The 25094-nt window shown below is 36.6% G+C and overlaps 2 protein-coding genes across 2 annotated transcripts in view; both read left to right on the top strand.

Moving 5' to 3' along the window:
* Positions 1–1458: 1458 nt before the first annotated feature.
* Positions 1459–4997, top strand: LOC139144487 (uncharacterized). The gene is made up of 5 exons (XM_070715186.1): positions 1459–1604; positions 3098–3167; positions 4192–4345; positions 4734–4782; positions 4993–4997. The coding sequence occupies exons 1-5, from the start codon at positions 1493–1495 to the stop codon at positions 4995–4997; spliced, it is 390 nt and encodes a 129-aa protein (XP_070571287.1). The 5' UTR covers positions 1459–1492.
* Positions 4998–5286: 289 nt separating this feature from the next.
* Positions 5287–25094, top strand: part of LOC139144120 (uncharacterized) — a 386360-nt gene continuing 366552 nt past the window's right edge. The window contains exons 1-6 of the mRNA XM_070714787.1: positions 5287–5403; positions 5686–5784; positions 6096–6195; positions 6351–6478; positions 6776–6868; positions 7292–7358. Coding sequence (XP_070570888.1) covers positions 5765–5784; positions 6096–6195; positions 6351–6478; positions 6776–6868; positions 7292–7358 — 408 coding nt within the window. The 5' untranslated portion in view covers positions 5287–5403; positions 5686–5764. The remainder of the gene's footprint in view (positions 5404–5685; positions 5785–6095; positions 6196–6350; positions 6479–6775; positions 6869–7291; positions 7359–25094) is intronic.

The following is a 25094-nucleotide window of genomic DNA, read 5'->3' as shown; positions in this document are numbered from 1 at the left end:
TAATGAAAATGTGTGACGGGCACATAAGGAACTCTGTCGCAACGGCATATATGAAAAATTATAAAACTTTGCCAGTATTTGAGAGGAACAGGGCCTATTGTCTCTTTTTCAGTGTCACGTGTACGTGTTCTTTGGTATCCGTCACTTAAGTCCGCATCTACGTCAACTGAACCGTTTTATTTTATTACATGCCTCGATGTGAGTGCAAATCAGTGCATTGATTTGAATAGGAACATCCGGGGAGTTAGCGGGCCGGTGAACGATGTACTGACCGGTTTCCATGGTTACCCGGTCCAGTGAAGCCCTTCGACGTTTTCGACGTCAAAGTAGACGCTTAACGCTAAATGTAAAATATCCATGCGCGCACTGCTATTTTGACTTTCGTTCAAATCTGTTTGATGCTGGTCGATAATGGTAAAATTGTTTGAAAATGCCCTGCATGTAACTAAATGTCATATAGCATTAACTGTGAAGAGGCATGTAATAAAAATATTATTGCCTGAATACATGGTTTATGTGCCCTCGAAGCATGAGACAATTTGCCCTCCTGGCATGAAATTGTCACCTGCTCCCGGGCACATAAACCAATGTATTCAGGCAATGATATATAATATTTGAACTTTTTGCATTAAGATTTCTGTATTAATCATCAATTTAAAAAAAAAAATGAGTGGGCAGTAAATATTTTTATTTTCATCTGATTAGAAGATTTGATCAAATGCAAAGTGTTTCTACATGGCAAATCATGAGCTCTTGTGATTGAGTTTTGTGTCTCATGCGAAAGTGTGTATTTCTGACCTGACCGCCTGCGTATTGAACACTGCCCGCAAAATACAACATATAGGACAACGTCCGTGATAATTTTAGCCTACACGAGAGTGACATTTCGCAACCGCCCACGAGAAAAATTTCACCTCCTGGCCGTTGATAAACTAGATCCGACAGTGAAAGTGTCTATGGTCAAACGATATCCCCATTTATGACATTACTGCAGGCAAGTTCATGAGTCTACTTTGAGCAATTGTGTTGTGTTTGCCTTGAGTGCATGGTTTCTGTCGCGCAATGAAATATTGCAAACCTGTTGTGGACTCGGAATGGCTGTGACATCACGATACTGGTGCTTCCTACCCAGAACATACAAAGCAATTTGAAAAGAAGCGTAATTTCTCAATTTTATCAACCGTTCTTTGTATCTACTTTGTTGTATATCTTAATCTCAATACACAACGTCAAGTACCTACATGTGTAACTGGGAAACACATTCCTCAAATATCAGCAATAGACTCAACGGCGCACCTACATAATAATAAAACATGAGCTGAAAGCTCTTTTAGCAGGTTTCTGGATCTTGTATTAAAGTGTCCCTGGGAACCTGCAGCAATTGCCTTCAAGTTTGCATGGAATCAATTAAAAGCATCTAGGTACCTTTAATTTATTTTTAAATTTCTCACCAGAATATCAGGCATACTTGCTATCACATGGGAAGAAAGATATGGAAACCTTGAGAGTTGGACATGAACACAACTCAAGAGTAGCTAGAAGTGTGAACCAGACATCTGTAAGCGATGCTATTCTACCGTCATTTGAACTATCAAACGATACAGGTAGGCCATTTCTTTCCAGAATTTCCACGAATGCGTCTTTTTATGTACCGGTACATGTATATGACCTTTTGTGAAGACATTACTTTGCTTGAAATAACGGTCGCCATAGATCTTGACATAAAATTCTAAGTTTACGCGAGATCAAAGTGATTAACACTATCATTGATAAAATCCGCCAATGTATTTAATCGCGACTGTTTTCTGAATACAAATTAAGTAAGCAAGAAATCTCTTCTTGAAAGGTAATATTGTAAGATGCAGCATTACAGTGGATTGCGTTGACTCGTTGGTATTAACGAACAAGACATGCTGTCTAAATCTAGGTGTTGCCAACACTGTCAGGTGCAATTATCAGCTAAGCGATAATATAGAGCAATCAACTCTGCAAAACTTGAAAGATTGTCTAGGAGGAGGTCAGACGTAGTCAAAAACAACACCACCTGATCGAAACACACCACACCTGCTATCCTAGGCCATACCAGCAATCCGAGTTGTAGTTCCGTCGTAATGAAGTTTGGTGTGTTGAGGAAAATATTTGCTTATTATTATCGATGCATATGTGTATGTTGTCAGTTCAAAATTTTGCGAATGGAAAAGCCTTATATTTGACTAAGTGATTCCTAGACAGCTGGCTGTGTGCGTGAATAGGTGTGGTTATGTTGTTTTGACTATTTCTGACCACCTGATAGAAAATGTTTCAACTTTTGCAGGGTTGATGTCTTTGCAAGTGACGGATAATACCGCCTAGCTGATAGACATGCCAGACAGAGTTGACAATAACTCGATTTAGACAATATTTCTAGATCGTCTAATGCCAATGCGTCATCGCAAACCACTGTAGTTTGTTCTTAACCTTTTGCTATGGCTTCATTTATTAAACATCAGTGATTGATAGCTCTTATAGATATTTCCTAATAAAATTGGAATCTCAGGGATAAACGAATATGCCCAAATGCTTTCATATGTTATATAAAAGGCTCATGAATTGCCAGTTAAAATATAAGAAAGAAAAAGGATACAGGTATCTGCTTTTTTATTGTACTCTCCTCGCGCCCTATATTACCTCGCTCTGTACATGTGACTCAAGACGCTTTATGTGGTATGTGGTGCGCCCTCCCTTGGTGAACTTTTCCTACAGGATTTCTGCGTTGCCCCCCTTACTTTTGCCAAATTAAACATATTTATAAACAGACAAGCTGTAGTTTTTAAGTCATTCAGGGTATTAGTGTGTCAAATGGTCACCAAGAGAGGGCGTTCCCATACTGCTCACCGAACCGCGAGGAAACATAGGGCACGGACAGGGTGAGAGAAGAGACCAGGAAAGAAGGATCGTACACAAAGCAAGGTTTAATAGTTAGTATTCTTTATTCTTTCTTAACCATTAATGAGCCCCTGTGGTTATAACGAGTATAACATTATTTTTTATTTTGTTGCTCAATGTATGACCAACCAACAAAAACTAATGAAAGCAATGTTTCCCCCCTTCACACTAGAAACAAGTGTTGCCATTGTGTATGTCTATCACAATTTTGGAGAACTGTTGCCTGTTGGCGATGCACGAGTGTAAGTATGGATTGTTTTCAATACCTGGTATTTCAAGCTTGCCTATGCCATAAATTTAAATTTAATTGCCATTACAAGATTGGACATAATGATGGTTGTACCGATGGTTGTCTTGGTCGTATTTATGTAGTGATGCTGAATTTTCATTAGCAGTTTCTTAAACTTCTAGAGGAGGGGGTGTCACATGAAAGTTTGCCGAAAATAGTACACGGACTGATTAACTAGAAAAATATAGCAAGTTACGTCAACCATACATTTAGTTTTTGAATTCATGGATGCCTAGTATCATACGTTTTCTGTGTATCACATTTTCATGAAAATATTTTTGAATAGTTGTCAGGTGGCAATAAAAAGGCGATAACCATGATGACATATATCCCTGTGTTTTGTCACGAAGAGTGAATACAAATCAGTATCAAGGGTTAAATAAGTTGACCTCTCAAAGATTATGTGTCTATACGCTCACATACCTTCATAACAATAACCCCTCAATCTTTGAAAGTGGTACTTCTCCCCCCAGGTTTTAATTACATATTTGTATACGTAGTCCTTGAAAACGCACACGTTCTAAGAAGGGGAGTCTTTTTATGAAGTTTAACATTTAGGTTTTACGATTCTTACATGGCATGAGTGACAAAACAATGAATTTGGAGCAATTCATTTGGAAAGGTGTCTAAATAGTATCTGGCGTGTTTCTTCAAACAATGTAACCAGCTATTCCGGGAATTCGAAGTACAATCTACACATGGTTTTATTTTTAATTGGTTAACACAGGCTACTGTAGTCTTTCATAGTAACTGTTGCTCAAATAAAATTATGTGGTTTCAGTTTACCATACAAGCTTTGGGTGCCACTTACGTTTGAATACATTTAATAGCTATCTTCAAAGTAACTCAGGTAATTGCTGCCAATAGCTTCATTTGAATACTATTAGCAGTTAGTAAAAACGCTGTATACAAAACACGTAAGAGAACGGATCTTCTCTGCGTGTAAATGAATAAGACCAATTTCCGTCTTGTTGAAGGGACGAATCAAGACAATGGGTAAAATCTATCACAGCGTTAAAACGCGTGCGGAAAGTGAACTCGCCTGTTGTATCAGTTATGCTATATACAGACTCAGGTTCCATTAAGGACACGGAATCACTGAAGGTTACAACAAAGATGTACCACAAAGAGGTAAAGAAACAAAGCTATTTGTTCTTTGCCAAGTCTCAGTGATAAAGGCATTGAGGTCTGGAATATTGTGTTTTCTTGTTAAATAATTGGCAGAATATCGTTCAATACTTTACATACTGATATGATTACAAATATTATTTCGAAAATTCAACAATATTTACCTGGTCATTGTTTTGCAATTGATGAACGTCTATTGTCATTCTAACTCTAACCTCCATTCTGTTTCATCCGAACCTGTATCTCTGTTGCTCTATATTTCTATTCTTCCAATTCCATCTCTATGTGTCTATCTGTCTGCCTGACTGCATCTGTGTCTGCTTTTGTTTGTGTCCCCTATCTGTCTCTCCTCCCCTCTCCCTCCTTCTCTTTTTCTGGTTATATATTGCAGGTTGGTTATGATGCTGAGTGTGCCCACATGGCCTATGGAAATCCAAAAAGTAAGAGAACCCTGAAGGGCCAGTTCATAAAATCATTCACCCTTATTCGTGTTTCGTTCCGTTCAATTAAACTTCAAACTTCATCGTAGCTTATGTTGCAAGTACTATGTTGCATCATATTTAGGATCCGACATTTTAATAGATTGACGTATGTCAATACTCAATAACTAAGTGACTCTGACAAATAATAATTGTGGTGTTTTTCTGCAGAATAGTTATCTCATAAAGCCATGATTGCAGTCACGAGTACTGTTAGAGCTTGTTTATATAGCCCTGTTTTATATATGTTGGAAGTGACCTTGTAATAAAAGTTTACGACAACATGTAGCCACTGTAGTTCGTTTTGTAACATATCCCTGTCTAGTTTTCGCACATTGCGGCACGGGAAGCCCGAGTCTTTTCTATTTAATGTAGTCGGTGATTGCTAAGTCACATCTATTCGCGGAACGTCATGTTCTTGTAATGTTCCTTCATAAAATGCAATTTTTATTCTTTGCCAGCATATGGAATTCACAACCTTGTAGCAAGGTCTCGTCAAAATCGAGTACGAGCTTCACAACATGCGAATGCAACGCAATTGGGAATTACGCCATATTGATGACTATCGGCCAGCAACCTGTGGTACGTTCCATATTGCATGTTGATGTAGAAGTTGACTTTTGTACTGTGCTTTACAATAGCCAGCTTGGCATGCAATGTTTGAGATCTTCCTGCAAAGTGATGGGTTAAATGTCAAAGGAGAACCAAAACAATGCATTTTACAAGTTTATATTTAACTAGCGGATATGACTAAGGTATGATTACTTGTGGAATTTGACAGAAATACATCTGTCAATACGAGTTTTTAAGGTATCAATTACTATCATATAGTTAAACACCGTTTCTTTCTTTGACAATTTTCAGCCGTTTCCTCTTGCTGCCCGATGGACGATAACAATTGTCGTTAAACGTGTTGTCAGTCCTCCTATTGTTGTTATCATTTATGTTTGTGACCCTGTCGAGGTAAATATCGAATTTTTATATCTAAAATAAAAATCATTGTTTCTTTGCTGTTGTCGCAAATTTTGTATATAGCCCTACTCTATGTATAGTGTAAATATGTGTGTTTGCAGTGTGTGTATTTGTATCACATGTTTATTTTGAACTTTTACTCTTAATATATATATATATATATATATATATAATATATATATATATATATATATATATATATATATATATATATATATATATATATATATATATATATATATATATATATATATATATATATATATATATATATATATAAAACCGACGACCGTATTTTCTAGGATAACAACGGATAGATATAACTTGCTGAAAGTGTCCACGCTGTCATATATTCTTATGCCAATACTGACCATTGCAAGCCTGTGTATCGACGCAAAGTCGGTGAGTCATTTATGTCATTTTTTTGTTATGAATCCCTTTGTCGTCATCTATCAGACTTCATCAGTGCTCCACTTTATATTCAACGTTTTAGGGTTTTATGCGATTGACGACCATTTTATATTTGTCTGCACTCATCACTTCCAATTTCTTTTCAGCGAGCATGCCAAATGGTTGCATTGGCTGTGCAAGTTGCACAAGTCGTCAATGCCGCATGGACATTGAATTTATCCATTGAGGCTTTTCTTAGACTCTGTTTGTACATCCACACAAGTAATAATGCAAGGTATGTGTGCATCGTTTTGCTTTTGTTGATGTGCGAGGTTATTTGTAAAGTATCAACAAGTGTTTACTAATTTATTCATGAAGTACAGAAACGATGAAAAATAACAAGAAGCTTTTCGACTTCATGTGATTCTGATATCCTGCGATATTCTGGTTTAGTTGTTGACATCATGTTGACAAAATGTTGGTATTTTGAACAGAAATTAATGATCCCGCCAACTATAATGAAAATGAGGAAAGAATGTGAATTACCTCACATACAATGCATACATATGACTTCTATGCATATTCTCAACAGGCTTTTCTATGTATGCACTGGATGCATCCTGCCAGGGATATTGATGTGTTGGTTTGGTATGAACCCAATTGGAGCTATTGATGATGCAAAAAGGTAATCACAATTTTGTGTGATAATGATGAACAATAACAAAGTGGATCTAGTAAAATGAATTGCAATTACAAAAACATCACAAAAGGTAGAAGCAACTCACAAAAAGTTGTACAACTTTAACTCCTTAACTTGAAGTTTCCAAAACGGAACATTTTCTGACAGAAAGATCCGTTCGTTTCATGACTATCGTATAATGAGGTTTGAACATAGAATAATGGAAAGAATACATTAGGAAGACAAGACAATCTAAGGAGAACGTTCACGAGGACAACAAATCATGTTACTTGTTAAATTTTCATCCATTCACAGATAGGATAGGATTTTTTTTCTTTTACACACATAACATTACACTACAGATTTCTTACACGAACGTTGACAGATGATTTATGTGTGTAACTATAGCATATTAATCTTTATTCACAGCTGCTGGAGCCAAATCGAAAATTCGGTGATCTACGCTGTAACAGCCATCAATGTGACCATGGTTCTGGTGTGTTCTGCATCCTTACATTGAATAATTTATTCATTCGTTCAGTCATCCATTCATTAATACGTTTAAAAATTTGTTTGTTTATTAATATATATATATATCCATCTATCCATGAAACCATCAATTTATAGATATTTTATTAATCCATCCATTCGGTCAGTCTTTCAGTCATCCATTCAGTAATTCGTATGTTTGTTTATTACTTATCTATCCATCCATCCATCCATCCATCAAATTATCCTTCCATCCACCCATCCATCGATCAAGCCATCAATTTATACATATTTTATTAATCCATCCATACGGTCAGTCATTCAAAGTGTTTTTAATATATATAGGTACAAGTACTGTAAGATAATGTGTAACCATAACATTTGTTGATTCTTTTGAACACTTCTGAAAGATAATTTATCTTGAATTATGTGTCTTAATTGCGTTACCGTAGGAGAATAGTAAATGACAATCATCCTTACAGAAACCACGCAGTGAAATAATCGTATATTTTATAGTTTGATTAATTGTTTTTGTATAAAAAGTTATACCTTTATTGATATACGCAAAGATACTACTTTCATTCATTCGTCGATTTTAGATCAGTATTCTGTGCCTCGGATATACTCACATTCTATACAACAAGGAGAAGAAGAAGTATGAACCTGATGAATGGCAGAAATTCTGGTAAGTAAACACTGAAAGAGACACAGTGTTCCAGTTTACACTAACAAATGCAATAAAAAGACAAACAATATATCTTGCGTCATTTATTCCATGAAATCAATGGTGAAAGGGTTCGAGATTATTGGGAAATTGTGTCGGGTAAAGTGCGAAAAATAGATAATTTTATCTTTTTACTTAAAGACCATGTGCGAGAGTGGAATTTTAATATTCATGTAATAATTCATCGATACACTTTACTTTTCAAATCAAGGGAGGAACTGAGATCTGTAATGCAGTTTTTGTTAGCAGACGCTGCGTATTGGATTGCCGGGTCATACGCCACTATTACTGATGATCTCGTTGCTGGATATGTATTCGCATTGCATCGTTTGTGTTTGTGAGTATGAAACTGTTTTGCTGTTGATTTTCAAAAGTATTTTGGGGTTTTCTGCGCTTGTAACTCGCTCTTCAGCAGCATTTAAATTTACTGAACGATGTATGTATAGTATCCAATATGTATAAAGAGGAAAAATAATATTTTGGAGATGTGTACACTATATGTGTCAATGAACCACTCATTGACTAAAGTAAGGTTTAATGGAGACGTCACTACGATATTTTTCTCCACAAAAATACGCCAGCAAACTTTTCCTCAAAAGTACAAATTCTTTTTTGAAACTGTGATTAACTACGCCTGATTAAAAATCAAGGTAATACAAATCATTATCATAACATTTCTAATTATGACAACGCGATTTCATCTGCTGAGTTTTGAAAAATTCCTTCGATTTGCATTTATTTACTGATATTACTAAAACTTGTTGCTGCTTTTTAATTATCATTTTGAATCGCACATTCACCATTACACTGAGTCTAAACACTGTCTAAGTCATTAAAACTCAGTAGGATGGCGTTTACAATCGAGGAAGACGATGCACGATAGCCTTACAGCAACGACGTTATGCAGTGCTGAATTAAAGCAAATGTTTCAATCGGATTTACAAACAGGTTATAAAAGTCGTTATAACTATCAACTGTAAAGATAGATTTAATGCTGTATGTACAGCAAGTTTGTATTGTCCAAATCAACAAGCATGAAGAAAAATCTTGATGTATTACTTGTGTCTCGATAGCAAACAAACATAAATGTCAAGTGAGATAAGACATTTTGTAGTAAGAAGAATTATATATATATATATATATATTATATATATATATATATATATAATATATATATATATATAATATTATTAACATATATACATATATATATAAGGTGTGGTGGTACCTGATTAGTACTGCTTGGGAAGCCAAGGCAGTTGAATGTATTGTTTTCAAATCCCTGAAACAGTCGCCTTGGTAAATAACTGATGAACACCTAGGAGATTTTGATGATGTTATTTCTTTGCTGTATATTAATTGTAAGAAACTTATCCTGCTGATGTAACATCTTCATCATTCATATGACACAATCATAGAGAACCCGTAATCATCTATTGCTTGCACTTGCATGGCGTTACTTTACATCATTGCTATGTTTGTTTCCGTCCGAGTGACTTTGGACTGTTTAACTACTTTTGAATGTATATATATATATATATATATATATATATATATATATATATATATATATAAACATTTTTCTTCAACAGGCATCAGTAGTGTTTTTGTCAGCATGTGCAACAAATGCGGAAGTAAGTAATTTCTTACTAACTCTGTGGCTGTAGTCACCACAATATAGCTTGGATCCATACTTTTGGCAGTTTTTGACTTGTTCCTCCCCCTCCAGCTATTGAGCAATCACACAGACTAGCAAACCAATCGCAAAATGCTAGTTCAAAGGATTTTTCGACTTATTCACATTCAATTTACAATTTTCTTATACTTATTAATAGCCAGGTTACAAGGGAATTCACGTGAAAACCACCGTTCTGCTGATGTTTCCCCGTGTGACTACACTGAAACAGCGTTCGAATACTGGCCAAACTGCGGTGCAGTATATCAATACAGTCATTTAGAGCGGTGACCTCTAAACTTTTATCATGTGACAAAAGGCAGCCTCCAGGCACAGTGGGTTTTATAACCGCCGCATCTACATATCGCTCACGACTCAACGACCGAACATTCAGTCTGCCTTTGTCATGTAATAAAAGCTTCAGTGATATGTTGCATCAACTCTAGTTCGGTACAAACGTAGTTTCTTGGTTGTCATGTTCGAAAAAAAAAAACCAAAAAAAAAAACATTTGTGAACGGTAGTATTCATGAGTGAATGCTTATTGTATGTAAATTGGTTGCAAAGTGGTGAAAAATCGTTTGCAACTATCTGCTTGCGTACGGTTTCGGTCGCTCGTTTATGGAATCCACCATAGCTGTGGTGGTAGCGTGAACAGTCCTCAAAATGAAAATCAGCATGTAAAGGACAAAAACCGTCAGAAAACCACCACCACAGATATGGACCGACAGCTATCAAAATTTTACTACGAAAAGCATGCGATTGTATGGAATCTGAATTTTTTTGAGATAGTTATACCGACGCCATTGTGTTATATTATATATTATGTCATATTGCAAAGGACAGTCTAATTCCACGTAAAGTCATGTGCAAGCATAATAACTTGTTCAATAACATCAACGTTTCCCTTTGATGCAATTTATTTAGCTAAATTACCTAAAAATTAATTGCAGTTCTAAAAAAAGACATCACAGTAACGTAGTCTATCATTCTTAAAACAGTATTTTTCTCATATACTTACATCTTCCTTATATAGATGATAAGGGCTATTCGTATACACTATGAAGGAGATGAGGATTATAAAGCAGGCTTAGTCGAGGTGAAGAAAACAGAGAATGCACGCTTTGATGCACGGAGACGCATAAGATGTCAAGTGCAGCAGCATATGACGACGATTAAGCAGTTGAAAAAGCTAAGCAGCAGAAGGAGAAAGCAAATCTGATGCCATCACGGGAATGTTTATTCTGGTATGTCACACCATGTAAATACATTCTCAAAACCCATCAATTGATGAGTTCACTATTTATTTATTTATTTCACCCTTAACTCAATGGATTTTGTGGGCGACACTAGGCTATGCGATCAAGAAACTTCTTCAAATCAATGCTTCAAATGGGAGGAGATATGTTCAGCTTTTTTAACATTTGATATCTTTAGTGTTTTTGGAATATCTGCAGCAAGGGCAATTATTTATTTACTTTAGGTGAATTTAAGAGGCACTGTCTGTAAAAACCTGCAGAGCGCCTATATGAGGTGGCCAAGGGTAAATTTCAAAAACATATAAATTATATACCAAAAGATAGGCCGTGACCTAACTAAAGTACCAGTATAATAATTTTGTTGTGCTACCTTCTGTTACCATAGTAACAGCGTTTGAAAAATAAGACATTAATGGCGCAAATTTTACATCAAACGGTCAAAAACAACATTACTATATAAAAAAATATACCAATTTTCACCAATCATTACTTGTCTTGTCTAATTTTTCAATTGTACAAGTACAGTAAAATAGTTACGAGAATGGTCAAGTCAATTAAGACAATGGGTATAATTTAACCTTTGACCCCATCTTAGATTCGTGATAGCGCCCTCAAGTGGCCATGTTTTTCGGATTTGTGAAAGAGAGAAAACTTCTCAAATTCAAACGTGTTTAACTCAAAAAGGAAGTGGGACTGCAAAAGTTAATATAATATTTACTTTAACCCATGACCGATGTCTAATAATCCGATTAAAAACGTGCGGGCACTCATTGTTCTTTTGCTTTAATTTTATTTTAAAATTGTGGAAAATTAGAAATATTTGCAAAGCCTTCCCATTTTTTTAAAAAACTGTTTAGTGGAGAAAAACTAAATTGAATTGTGATATCTTGTATACTATGAAACATCATTTTCAGTTCTATCAAAAATATTAAAAATCATATTAATTTGGCAAGGTTTGTTGCCATGGCAACACTCCTAAAAATGGCGTTTTCTCGTCATTTTCAATTTTTCACTGATTCTAGCACAATCCCGCGTGTCCCTATCGGCATTGATGGTGCTCTTATGTTATTATTCTTAAAATATGTACATTTTAGTTGTTAAATTTTTATACTGCCTTTATTTCTGTTTCCATTGATATCGATCAGACTAGTATTAATGATTGACATTGTTAATGTTTTTGTAAATTCTTGCCATAATTATACAATTAGTTAAATTTTATTATACCAATCATTCTGCTGCATGCATAGTTGTTAACATAAATAAATATTACACACGTCACAAAAAAATATTTTGTTATTCATTCGATATGGCACTAAACCTCAGTTAAGGGCAAAGGTCAAAGGTCACTGTTAAACCAACAGAAATGCGGCCGTGCTTTTATTGGGGATCTATGGGGAAACCAGTATTTGGCGAACAGGAGTATTTTAGTGTTCACAAACATACAACCTTATGTCATCGAACACATACAATATTATAACACGTTTTGGAAGAATCCAATGTGTATTAAGTCTTAAGGTATACTGCACCTCTGTTATTTTTGAATTTTGCGCATAGTTCTGCGCAGTATATCACAGCTCATTTCCGGTATGCCAAAACAACCCTTTCTGTCGATGTTTTGTACACATTTCTATCGCCACCATTTATCACTTGCAAATATGATTCAACCAGTCCAATTATGGGATACTAAATCATATAAAGAAGTTATGGCAGCATTTTGAAGTGTTTTATCATAAAGACAGTGGGTGCATAGGCGCAGAATGTGCCCTATGCTGTGTAATAACGCACTAACAGTGGAACTTTTAGAGTAAGTTTGCATTTGAATAGTACCTTTTAATTTCGCTCTGTTGTTTATGATGCGGTTTATAATAAGACATTATTGTTTGTTATATACACCCATGATATTCCCATACCATATCATCATTTGTTGCAATGGCAACCGAACTAGTGGGCATCATTAAACGCTATAAAAACATTCATATAGTCTATATTTGACTTCTTCTACCTTAAAAATTTACGTTGTGACCCCCTAATTTTTAGCCTTATTTTCTTTCAAATATCCCCTATAATTTATTCTGAAAGTTTCAACAAAAGTTTATTCCGACTGGAATGAGCTTCACGACATTTCCTGCATACCCCTGATAAAAAAAATAAAAATAAAAATGTACTTCCCAAATTGACAGTGCTAATACATCTACGTGTGCGAGACAAAACTTAACAGAACTGTGTTAGGCCTACTTGGTTGCAAAGCACGGCCGCTAGTTTGTTTTGAGTAACAGTGTGTGGAGTATTTTGAAACTGAAAGCTATACGAAAACGCTGTTATAAAACTCTAAATTCGCATCGCTTATTTTGTACCTTGCCCTTATCACTCAAAGGAGCTCACATTTAAAAAATCGGCAAAATATAATGTTTTTCCATCTTTGATGGTTGGTGAACAAAAACTGCAGAGAAAAATATACAGGATATTTATGAAAATAAAGTACTACGATACTCATGGATTTTATTTTGAGTATTAGTTCTCTAGTACTCACCACTACCAAACAGAACATGTACAACCCAGGCGAATCTTATTTGCATCACCATATCAACGCCAATCGTTCGATCACACGTTTTCTTTGATACTCGCACACCGTGGAGGCAGCGTGCGAAATTAACGCTGGTCCGCTGGTCCGAGACCAACAGAATCCCCGACGGACCAGGCAAAATTCACATAATAATTTTGAAAATCGAATTTGTTTGGCTATGTATCCAACTATTTGTCGGTCCGATCCCCGCTTGCATGAGTGTTTTTCCTAGTTTTGCTACTGCAGTACGTAACGAATTACAAAATCTTCGAACAGAGAACGACAGCTGCGACAGCTAAAACGTTTTAAATAACTCACGCAATTGGCCAATTTCACGGGCTATTATTTTGACTTATCACAATTTTTGATACTAACAAAGTTTGTTAAAGGTCATAGGTCTTGCAAGTCTGCTGTCACACTCGCGCGACTTGACTACGCTGTTTCGGATCACCCTACCAATATGTGGCGTGTTTTTGAAGGGTGCGAGCCCACTCCCCCCCCCCCCCCAAAAAAAAAAAATACAAAAACAAACGACAAGGAGAAGCAACAGGCACGAAGGAAATATGAGGCCAAAGAAAAAAAATTGTGCTGTTCCGATAACCCGACCTACCCTAATTTTTGCCTGCTGACCCTACACTTTTAGAGCTACGTAAACACATAAGTAAAAAAAGAAAGAAAAAAACCCGTAAAATCAAGTGTTCGTAATACTTGACATTTGATTTTTACTTGAACAAGGATGTCTTTTATGTTTATTCCTTTTATATGTATGATACATTTTTCTGGAAATGTTTTGGCCAGTGTTTGACCGCCCTGAACCCCTGAAAAATACATATTTGAAAATAAAAATATTGAATTGGAAAAAAATCCCTGCAGACCAACCTACCTTAGTTTTGAAAACCATGTTATCGGAACAGCACAATTTATTTATTTATTTATGTTTTGCCTGATCGAGAAATACGAAAATCGCGATCTTTTCAGCATTCATGGCAGAATGAGTTCCGCGACTGGTTGTTACTTCATAAGTCGAAGATGTATGTACTGCATGCCATGCCGACGAGCATACGGCGATCTCTCTGCCCGTAAGGTAGCCGCATATCTTGTAAGTCTGTTTTCTCAACTTATTCTAAGGGCCCGTGTGTGGTTGGCACTAACAACTTTAGACACTCAAATTTAGCCTCACACAGTCAGTCAGAGTTTCATAAAATCGCCGTGGAACACGCTAAGAACCGTAATGCGCCACAGCTGAGGCAACACTGTAAAAACTCTGCTATCTCAGTATCTGTCCCGTAATGCCCATGCCATATGTATGAATAACCGTCCATCAAAAGACTTTGTCTGGATGGCTTCACTCGACGTAAAAAGGAGTTGCTGACAGATGCAGTGACAGTCACTGCATCTACATCTACTCAAGAACAGGAAACCGTGCAAAAGGACACAGATGCTGCAAATGCAATTGCTACTGAGTGTGCAGATTGGGACACCGAATCAGACTATGGATCTAACTTTGCGTTTGGAGACTCTAGCTGCTCTGAGGATGATATTGCCAATGATCTCTTTGAAATAGCTGATGGTGTAAATGAACTGACTGGAGACTTGTTCCAATGTAGTAGAGATTTGAGATGAAAACTGAAAGACTTTTCCCCATGCTTGTTAGTCCCCACGGACACCGTCCGGGGGGACTTATAGGTTTGGTCATGTCCGTGCGTCCGTGCGTGCGTGCGTGCGTGTGTCCGTGCGTCCGTCCGTTCACGCAGATATCTCAGACATGCCCAGGTAAATTTCTTTCAAACTTTGCACAAGGATAGTACCCTACCCCATACAGATGCATGTCGATTTGTTTCACAATGCGATCAAATTTGGCCGTGTTAGAGGACTTTTTAGTTTTCACCTCCATAGACTCCCATGTATAAGGCAGTCCATAGACTCCCATGTATAAGGCAGTCCATAGACTCCCATGTATAAGGCAGTCCATAGACTCCCATGTATAAGGCAGTCCATAGACTCCCATGTATAAGGCAGTCTCCATAGACTCCCATGTATAAGGCCAAGAAAAATAAAAATTTAGTTTCTCATCGTATTCATATTGCAAAAAGGATGCAGTGACACAGTTTTTAGTCCCCACGGATGAAGTCCAGGGGGCTTATAGATTGGGTCATGTCCGTCCGTGAGTCCATCCGTGAGTCCATCCGTTCATGCAGATATCTCAGATATTTTGACAAAATGTCACGTGACCTTGGTGACCTTTGACCTCAAATATATATATTTGTCCATAACTCAGTAACCACAAGTGCTACACCCTTCATATATGGTATGATGGGAAAGCTTATGACGCCACATATTGTACCTCATTAATTATGCGCATATCTATTTTGAGCGAGCCAATAGAGCTAGAGGTCTGATTTTTGGTATATAGGGATAACTTAGCAATACTTTTTTTTCAAAAATGTCACGTGACCTCAGTGACCTTTGACCTCAAATATACATATTCGTCCATAACTCAGTAACCACAAGTGCTACACCCTTCATATATGGTATGATGGCACAGCTTATGACGCCACATATTGTACCTCATTAATTATGCACATATCTAATTTTGAGCAAGCCAATAGAGCTAGAGGTCTGATTTTTGGTATATAGGGATAACTTAGCAATACAATTTTTTTTGACAAAATGTCACGTGACCTTGGTGACCTTTGACCTCAAATATACATATTTGTCCATAACTCAGTAACCACAAGTGCTACTACCTTCATGTATGGTATGATGGGACACTTATGATGCCATATATTGTACCTCATTAATTATGTGCATATCTAATTTTGAGCAAGCCAATAGAGCTAGAGGTCTGATTTTTGGTATATAGGGATAACTTAGCACGACAATTTTTTTGACAAAATGTCATGTGACCTCGGTGACCTTTGACCTCAAATATACATATTTGTCCATAACTCAGTAAACACAAGTGCTACATCCTTCATGTATGGTATGATGGAGACACTTATGATGCTTCATACTGTACCTCATTAATTATGCGTATATCTAATTCTGAGCAAACCCATAGAGCTGGATGTCTGTCATACATATGCACATAGATTTGTTCTGTGATACGATCCAATAAGGCCGCCATGTGGCCATTTTATTACGATTTTTTCATGTCCTGAACTACAGCTCAGACGTGTATCAAGCGAATTTATTCAAAAGTATTTTTATCACAGACCTAATGAAGAGGACTCTATCCTCTCTGAGGACCTGTAATCAAAGTACTACCCATTAACAAGTGGGGACTGTGTCATCAACGATGACTTGTTTGAAATGAAAACTGAGACTATTCTCCATGTTAATTGGAAATGAGGACTGAAAGAATTTTTCTCATATTAATTGGAATGAAAACTGAAAGACTTTTCCCCATGTTACTTTTGGAATAAACTATAAAAACTTTTCCCATAGGGATCTAGTTCTTGGTGATACCTACCTCTAGTTATGGCATATAATATTGAGCAAAAAAAATTAAATTTTAAAATACATATTTGTTCATTTATTGTATCAATATTATATAACAACACCAGATTCACCATATTATCAGCTATTTTCAATTGAAAATACATTTTTGAAGACTGAGAGGTTTTTGTTAGTTTTTGTTAGACCAACATACATCAAGAAGGACCAGCAGATTCTCTTTGCTATTGGTCCTTCGGACCAGCATGCATTTCAAGTTAATTTCACACACTGCGTGGAGGGGATGTTGACATGAAACTTTCACTGTACAGTGCGTGCCAAGAGTATCTCTATGATAGTTGCAAACATTTTCTACAGAAACGTCATCATGGTCGATACCAGCTCGCAAGAGAATAAGTTCAGACTCAGTGACAAGAGTTTTCGACTGACGAACTCTTCTATTCTGAGATGTGCAGTGATGTCTTGAGTACACAATTCAAGGGCTGTAAGCGATCCATGGCATTCACTTGCTTTTCGGCAGCAATGCCGCCATCACAACCCACAGCTGTGACAGAGATATTCATTTCATGACAACAGGTAGATCTGAAATTATTGTGAATTGAGAATAAAACAAAATTACGTTCCTAATGATTACTTGCTTGTACCTGTCTCAGACACTTGTACACACTCGCCTATTTCGAATCATAAACGGCTAAGTTCTCATACGCAGCATTTGATAATGTGATGTGACGGTAGGTCTAATCATTCAACACTCAGGGCATTGCTAGCCAGGGTTTACCCTACTGCCTCCATGTTTCCAGGTAAAGTGATTGCTGATAATGTCACAGCAATTCAAGATAGCAGTACATTGCTAGGATTCATCAAGTCATCAAGCTGAAATATGACATTGACTGACATTGACTCATATTTTGATAAATAAACATCAAGTCAACACACCGGGATCGCTATCACCAATTTGAAATTCCCGCTGTTTCGACCGATGCAGGTTGCCTGGATTTTATCACTGAATTTCACTTCCGAAGTTTGTAAAACTAAAGAAACAAAACTGTTTGGTGTGTCGAATTTATTTTCATCGATAATATCATCGATAAAAATGCCAATACTCACCAATTTTCTCGGAGTGCACCGGCGGCTGCTTCCGGATTGCAGCAAGCGGGTCTATTGTTTACGTTGGACTGCGTGTTGCAGTATTGGTAACGTAATGTCATTAACCTTTGACCCCATAGTGACAGAAAGCTTTATATTATTTGCTTTTTATGTCTTCACTTACAAACGTCAAGGAATCCCACTAGCAGTTCCAATGACGGTAAATATTTTTATAATTGTAGTAGAAGCAGTGCTTACTTGTTTGCTGTATCTAAACACTTCCTAATGTCAAACATTTTCCAAGGCGACAGACTTTCAGTAAATACATACAAGAAGTTCAACCATTATTTGTAGTACTCAATGCTACTTCAAGCTTACAAGGAAATAAGTCATCGTATTTTGTTTAGTTTAGAGTTTAAATTTTGTTTGTGTTAAATGTCATATTCCGTTTTTTTCGAAAGTAAACTGTTAGCAATAAACCGATGATGAAAATGATAACAAAGAAATTAGTCTATGAATTCGTCACCTTATACCGGAGTATATGTATTCGTATGGTACAAATAAAACGTGGCACGAAGTTGCTACTTGTGTTGTTGTTGTTGTTGTTGTTATTCTTGTTGTTTGTAAATTTGAAAATATGTTTTTAGGTTTATTTTTTGTCAATGGTATAAAAAACGAACTTGTTGATAAATGATTAAGACAGGCTTAAGCAGAAATCAAAATCAGAAAGTAGCAATATTTCATAACTTTTCATGACCGCATAACATAAAAAATAACTGTTTGCCCGCAGGTTTTAAAAGTGATTCACAAAAATTAGTCATGTTATGTAACATGATGTATATGTCACTACGGGATCTCGCACAAAGGTTACCATTTTTAATTTAAAAAATTGGAAGTTTTTAATGCTGAAATTTGCTCAGATTTCACTTCTCCGGCATTAGAGCACCCTCTACGGCATAGAAGGGTCAAAGGTCAATATAAGGTTACGGACGTACTGAGGGGACCTTACTCATGACAAATATATATACTTATACCAGCACTTTTTGTTGGTTAAAAATCTACAATACAGTGAATATGTTGCATTTTACAGAATTTTCAACTTTTTAGAGGGGAAAACATAAGGAAATATTAGGTCCTCACCATATCACGTGACATGGCCTGTAACATCAAAATGGGTCCGTTTAAACAAAAATTAAAATTCATTCCTTCTTAGTTAAACTATGCCCTATGATATGTGATATGTTTCGTCTCAATTGAAAATTTGACCTTGGCCACCTTTTGCAGGTTTTTACAGACAGTGCCTATTAAAATACGCTTTACCATATGTATTAATTGACAGTATTTAGACATGGGAATGGTATGATAAAGGTCTCAAATTACTAAGTGAGTATGAAGTGATGTTTTATCACAAGCTGGTCAGATTTTATGTACACGCAAGTCACATATCCCCGTATCAGTTTGTGACTTGCAGTAAAGACTAAATGTGTATACATCAAAATTGGTTTTAATCCCAGATGATAAATCGCCAAAAAGAATGGTTTGCACATATTGAATATTTATAACATTGCATTTAATGTTCCATTTCTAGGCAAAGAAGCAGGAAAAAAGGAACAAGGTCATACCAATTGAGTTCGAAGAAGACTTCTCGATTTAGACAAAAGCACCACGATCGTGCGCAACGTAAAGTCGGGCTTCATTGTAACGATTACATAGTCAGTTTAACATAACGCCAGCGCAATATGGATCGTATCCTACCGTACGAAAATGCCCTCTGAACAAATAATTGCAGAGTGAAAAAAGTGAACATAAGCACAGTGCGCAATGTTTGTTCGAATTATCCATTTTCAAGTGTTGAACTGATGACTAAAATGTATTTAAGATTAATTTTACTCGTTATTTGTTGCTCAAACATAGAACAGCTGTTTGTTTCAGTATCTCAGATATTTAATCGTAATTTTTCAAGTCCACTATATCATCATGTAGTTTATATTGATCCATTTTATCACAAAATTACTTTTAAGCGTTTGTTAAGAAGGATATTTTACTGAGTCTGACACAGTTGTTTGGGTTGTAAGACTCTATATTTGGAAATTTGGAAATTTGTTCGCATATCGAAATGAAAAATAGCACCTGATAAGTGTTGACTTTTCTTTAAGTACTTGATCAATTTCACATGTGTGTCAAGAAAAATATAAAGTTAGAGAAATTATCAAATATTTGTTAGATGAATTGGTCTATATGTGAATAGCCATTGGAAGAGATAATATTTAACTTAATACGTAGTGTATTATATCACATTTTGTTTTTGTCTGAGTTTTAACTTACAAGCAAAGTTGCCACACTATTCGTGATTTGATTTTCCAAAATACGAATATCCGGAAAATCTAAATCATTTCCTGAAAACCAAGGTCCTGCTTCACCTGAATTTGAAAAAAGTGATTGCTTCATATTCTTTGGTCATTCAAAATGGCGAATTACATCGTCAAAAAATGATTAAGAATTTCTCTTGACCGTTGTTAGCAACAAAATCATATGTGTAATGAAATGGTTGAATTATGCCAGGGGATCAGTACGGCGCGCCAAATGTTTCAAAAATATTTATCATCATAGAGTAAAAATAAACTGTCAAATTTCTTTCTAAAAAAAAGTCTTAAACGTGTAGGAATAATAAAGAAAAAAGTTCTTTCGTCCATATCATTGCATTTTCTTAATGTACCTTTACATAAAAATAGCATTCATTTGAAAGTACGTGGCATTAAATATTTGAATGTGCCTGTACAGATAAAGATGACGTGCAACCGGCTTTCTTGATTGAAATAAAAATTCGATGGAATTACGGAAGAAAATAAAACGAGAAAGTATTATTGCAAAAAAGGGCAGAATGTTATGTAATGCTTAATTGTAAAATATTCTTTAAACCGTAATGAGAAGATAAACTTTTCAAAAATTTGGAAATACCACACTCCCATACTTATTGACGTACACATACACGTGTATTTGATATAAAGGTGCAATGAATGCTGATTATAAGGGAAAAAAGAAAAAAAAAATCAAGCACACACACAAAAAATATTGAAATGATTAAAAACAAAACCACAAATAGTACTTGCACTACTACCAAAAAACAAAACGAACCACCATCAGGTCTGACTAAAAAAAGAAAGAGAATCACAATTGAAAAGTCGACCGCGATCGCGCCGGCGTTGAGGCTGTAAAGAAACCAAACGAGGTCAGCTTGGAAAAAAAACCAAAGCGAGGCTAAGTTACAAAAAAAACCCAGAGGTTACCCCCCCCCCCCAAAAAAAAAAATCAGTAGAAAAAAAGAGGCCCGTTCGAGAAAAGAAAACAGAGTGGGACACCCCGCAGAAAAAGCCCAACATGAAAATTGAATAATTGTCAACGTCATGATTGTTACAGTTTAAGAGTGCCAGAGGGTTTGGGATCATCACACTCGGATGTTGGACATGATATTTGGGGTATTTCAGCGATAACTCTCAGCTTCTAGTCTTCAATATCATCTCATGGACGTCCAAGTTACCGACACGTCCCATTCTATAAACAGTTACCAGTTTTGGTTAAAAGTGGACAAAACACTCGTGGTGGTTCGTCGGCTGCCAGCGGTCCCCTCGCTCCAATGTACACTCAGGCTTGAGGTGGTAAGCCAGCGCGCGGCCGGCGGTCCCGTCGCTAGTACAGTAGGCCTACACGCCGGCAACCAGCGATCCCCTCGCTGTAAAGTGTAGGGCCGCCTCTCCCAAATCATAGACAGTCTGTGCCCAAACCCCAACAAAACGATGGCTTGCCGCTAGCCCACGGTTACGTGTGGTTCGATACACAGCGGCCGCCGTGTGGGTATGCATAGTAAAATTGCATACCACGCAGCACGCTGCGGCCTAGTTCTGCATGGCAGGGCTGTGTGTTACCGGCGTGACACGGCCTCCCGTATAACGCCGGTAACACACAGCCCTGCCATGCAAAGCTAGCAGCGGCCGCTATGTATCGAACCACACGTATCCCGTGGGTTTAGCCTCTAAACGGAGTGTGGCAAAGGCAAAAATACTCGGGCTGAAACACTCCGTTTAAATTCAAGGCAACGTTTTCACTAGTACCTGTAGAACGCGAACGCGCCCGACTTGACAAACACTGATCAAGCAGCCGCTATTTCTCTGTACACTGTAGCTCAACACAACCAGCAAAGGGAGTGGTAGGGCTACGGAACCGCAGCAAGGCCGGGCTGTGAGTTACCGGATACGGCCAGGCCGTATAACACCGGCGTTATACGGCCAGGCCGTATAACGCCGGTAACTCACAGCCCTGCCCTGCCACCCAGAGCTATGTATAGGCTACTGCACAAATATCGTAGCTCCATATATTGGACTGTGTGGATATAAAGATTTCTGCAATGGGGATCGACATGTCGTGTATGTGCCGGTCTAGCCCTGCGAGTATAGTGAGAGTGTCTGGCGATGGCGTTGCGAAGGCCGGACACTCTCGCTATACGCGTAATCGTAAGGCTTGTACAGTTGCGTCGCTCGTCTTGTCGAACACGGAAAACGATGGACGTTCTCTCAACACGCGGCAGATTTCTTCAAAACTATTCATTTTATCATGATTTGGGTGATCTTTGAGGATAGACGAGGAATTAGCAAACAACGAGGTGGTTTATTATCATGGTATTTGAACCCGATGTATCGAACCATACGTATAAAACTGTGTAGAAATCATGTAGGCCAAACGGCGATGACAGTGCGGCTCGGTGGAAGGCCTGCAGTGGGCTCCCTGCCATACCGCGCCTAAGGCATCGATATGTTCGCAGTGTTGCTATGAAGGGTCATGGGTTGTACGTCTCGCTCGTGATCTGACCTGTGGACTGCCTGAAATTGGCTCAGTTAACTTGACTCTCTGGAACTATTCACTGTTAACTTGGACGTTCTTTAGGTGATATTGCCCACTTCATTTCATCAAGTATGGTTTCAAGTAGAGCAGGGCCCAGCCAAACAGAGCTAGGTTTCAAGATGTCACGTTATCACTGAAATGCACATTAATTTCGTCAAACATTGGAGTATGTGGTGATCGGATTCCCCGCTGTTGGGGATTCATCGATCGAAGGAAACGTGAATCATGAGTTTTTTTGAATAAAATAATTGTAATTTCGGGCTTGTTGTTTTTTTCTGTGGCGAGTGCTCGTTTTTTCTTTTTTTTTCTTTTTTCTTTTTTTTTTTGCTGTGGCGAGTCCTCATTTATTTTTCTTTCCACAGGCCAACGCGTTTTTTTGTATCTCTGTTTATGGCATTTTTTATTTTTTTCGTTTTATTTTATTTTATTTTATTTTTTTGTAGATGAGATCCACTTGTGTCTAGAGCCATCACTGCCGAATTTTTTCACGATTTTTCTCTCTTTACTGTCAAAGCGGCTGGTGATTCATATTATATTTTGATTATCTATAATACGTTTATTATGAGACGTAGTGCTTTTAATTTTCTTAGTACATAAATAATTTTATGTATGCATGGCTTTTTTTGTCTGATTCTTTTACAATATTTTCTGTATGTTGTTCACGTTTTTATTTTTGTACTATTTTTTCCAAGTGGTAGTAGTGAATTTTAGTGATTTTCTTGTGAATGTTGTGGACGTATCACTGTATAACATATTTTTCTTTTTCTTTTTGTAAAATCAGCACTCATTGCACCCTTTTTCGCGAATTATTATACGTGTATGTATGTCGATAAGTGTGGATGTATGACTTTTTCAAATCGTTGAAAATTGTTTATTTCCTAATTACGCTTAAAGATTTTTTCTCAAGTTAAAATGAAGTATTAAATGACATTTCTGTCTTCTGTTTTTTAATTATACTTTTCTTCTTATTTCCTTCCTAATGAGACCGAATTTTTATTTCAATTGAGAAAGACTGTTATTTTTGCTCTGAATCGATAAATATTTTTGAAACATTTGGCGCGCCGTAGGATCAGTGTATGATAACAACAAAAAGTGTACTTGAATATGTCGATAGGAGTATTTGTAAACATGTGTTTGTATCGTACTTTCCGTGCTAAGAATGTATGCGATCGGAATAGTAAAAACTAGCTGAATTCATTTATGTGTTATTCTGTTAATAAATATGTTAAATCAGAAGGGAGAAAAATCTCATTTTAAGCTCAAGAATTCGAGGAACCACTTAGATAAATGTTGTATGTAATAGAATTTCTTTTCTAAATAACATTTTAAGCATGGTTTTCTTGATGATTATATGTTCAGTAAGATGGTGTATAATTTGTTTTGAAATCACTTTTAAAACATTCCTCATATAAAATGTTAACAAAATTGATTACCAAAACAATAAATAATTATTGCTGCAATTTGGCATATCTGCATGTATATGAACATGTTTGTTGGTTCTTTAATCTTAAGTCCGTGTAGGACACTGATTTGCACTTGCATATGTCCCTGTTACTTATATTTCGATCGAAATGGGACGTACAAATTATATGTTTTAAACATTTTAAGCTTGTAACAAACAAAAACTTTATGTCAAAATTTAATGTAAAATGTCTTACTTCTGTTCGGAACAAAGTAAACGTCATAAGGGAATGGCATGTTACATATTAGAGCCAATTACAAATACACAGGCACCTGTAAAATTCCATGCGTGTTTTGTCATTTGTCGTGACAGATAGTGAAAATTTCAGCCTGAGTAAATTAATGCCATCAGTTTATGTACATTTCCACGATGATGACCCTGGAATGCGATTTGGTTTTTACTGTATATTAACAGATACCATTTTGTGTCGTATACACTGATAAAAACTAATAGCGAATGGTGTTTGACGGATTTAGACAAGGCTTTAACTTATCAATAGTTAAGGTTATGTACCTACCGCCAGAGTGCTATATCTTTAATAACAGTATAGGAAAAAATTACGAGGCTGGAGCGAAAAATTGACGCTTTCTCGTAATTGGTGAAAATCTCTTGTTATTATCACTG

The sequence above is a fragment of the Ptychodera flava genome, chromosome 11 (genome assembly GCF_041260155.1).
Source record: "Ptychodera flava strain L36383 chromosome 11, AS_Pfla_20210202, whole genome shotgun sequence".
NCBI classification, from domain to species: Eukaryota; Metazoa; Hemichordata; class Enteropneusta; family Ptychoderidae; genus Ptychodera; species Ptychodera flava.
This window is presented reverse-complemented; position numbering and strand designations above follow the sequence as displayed.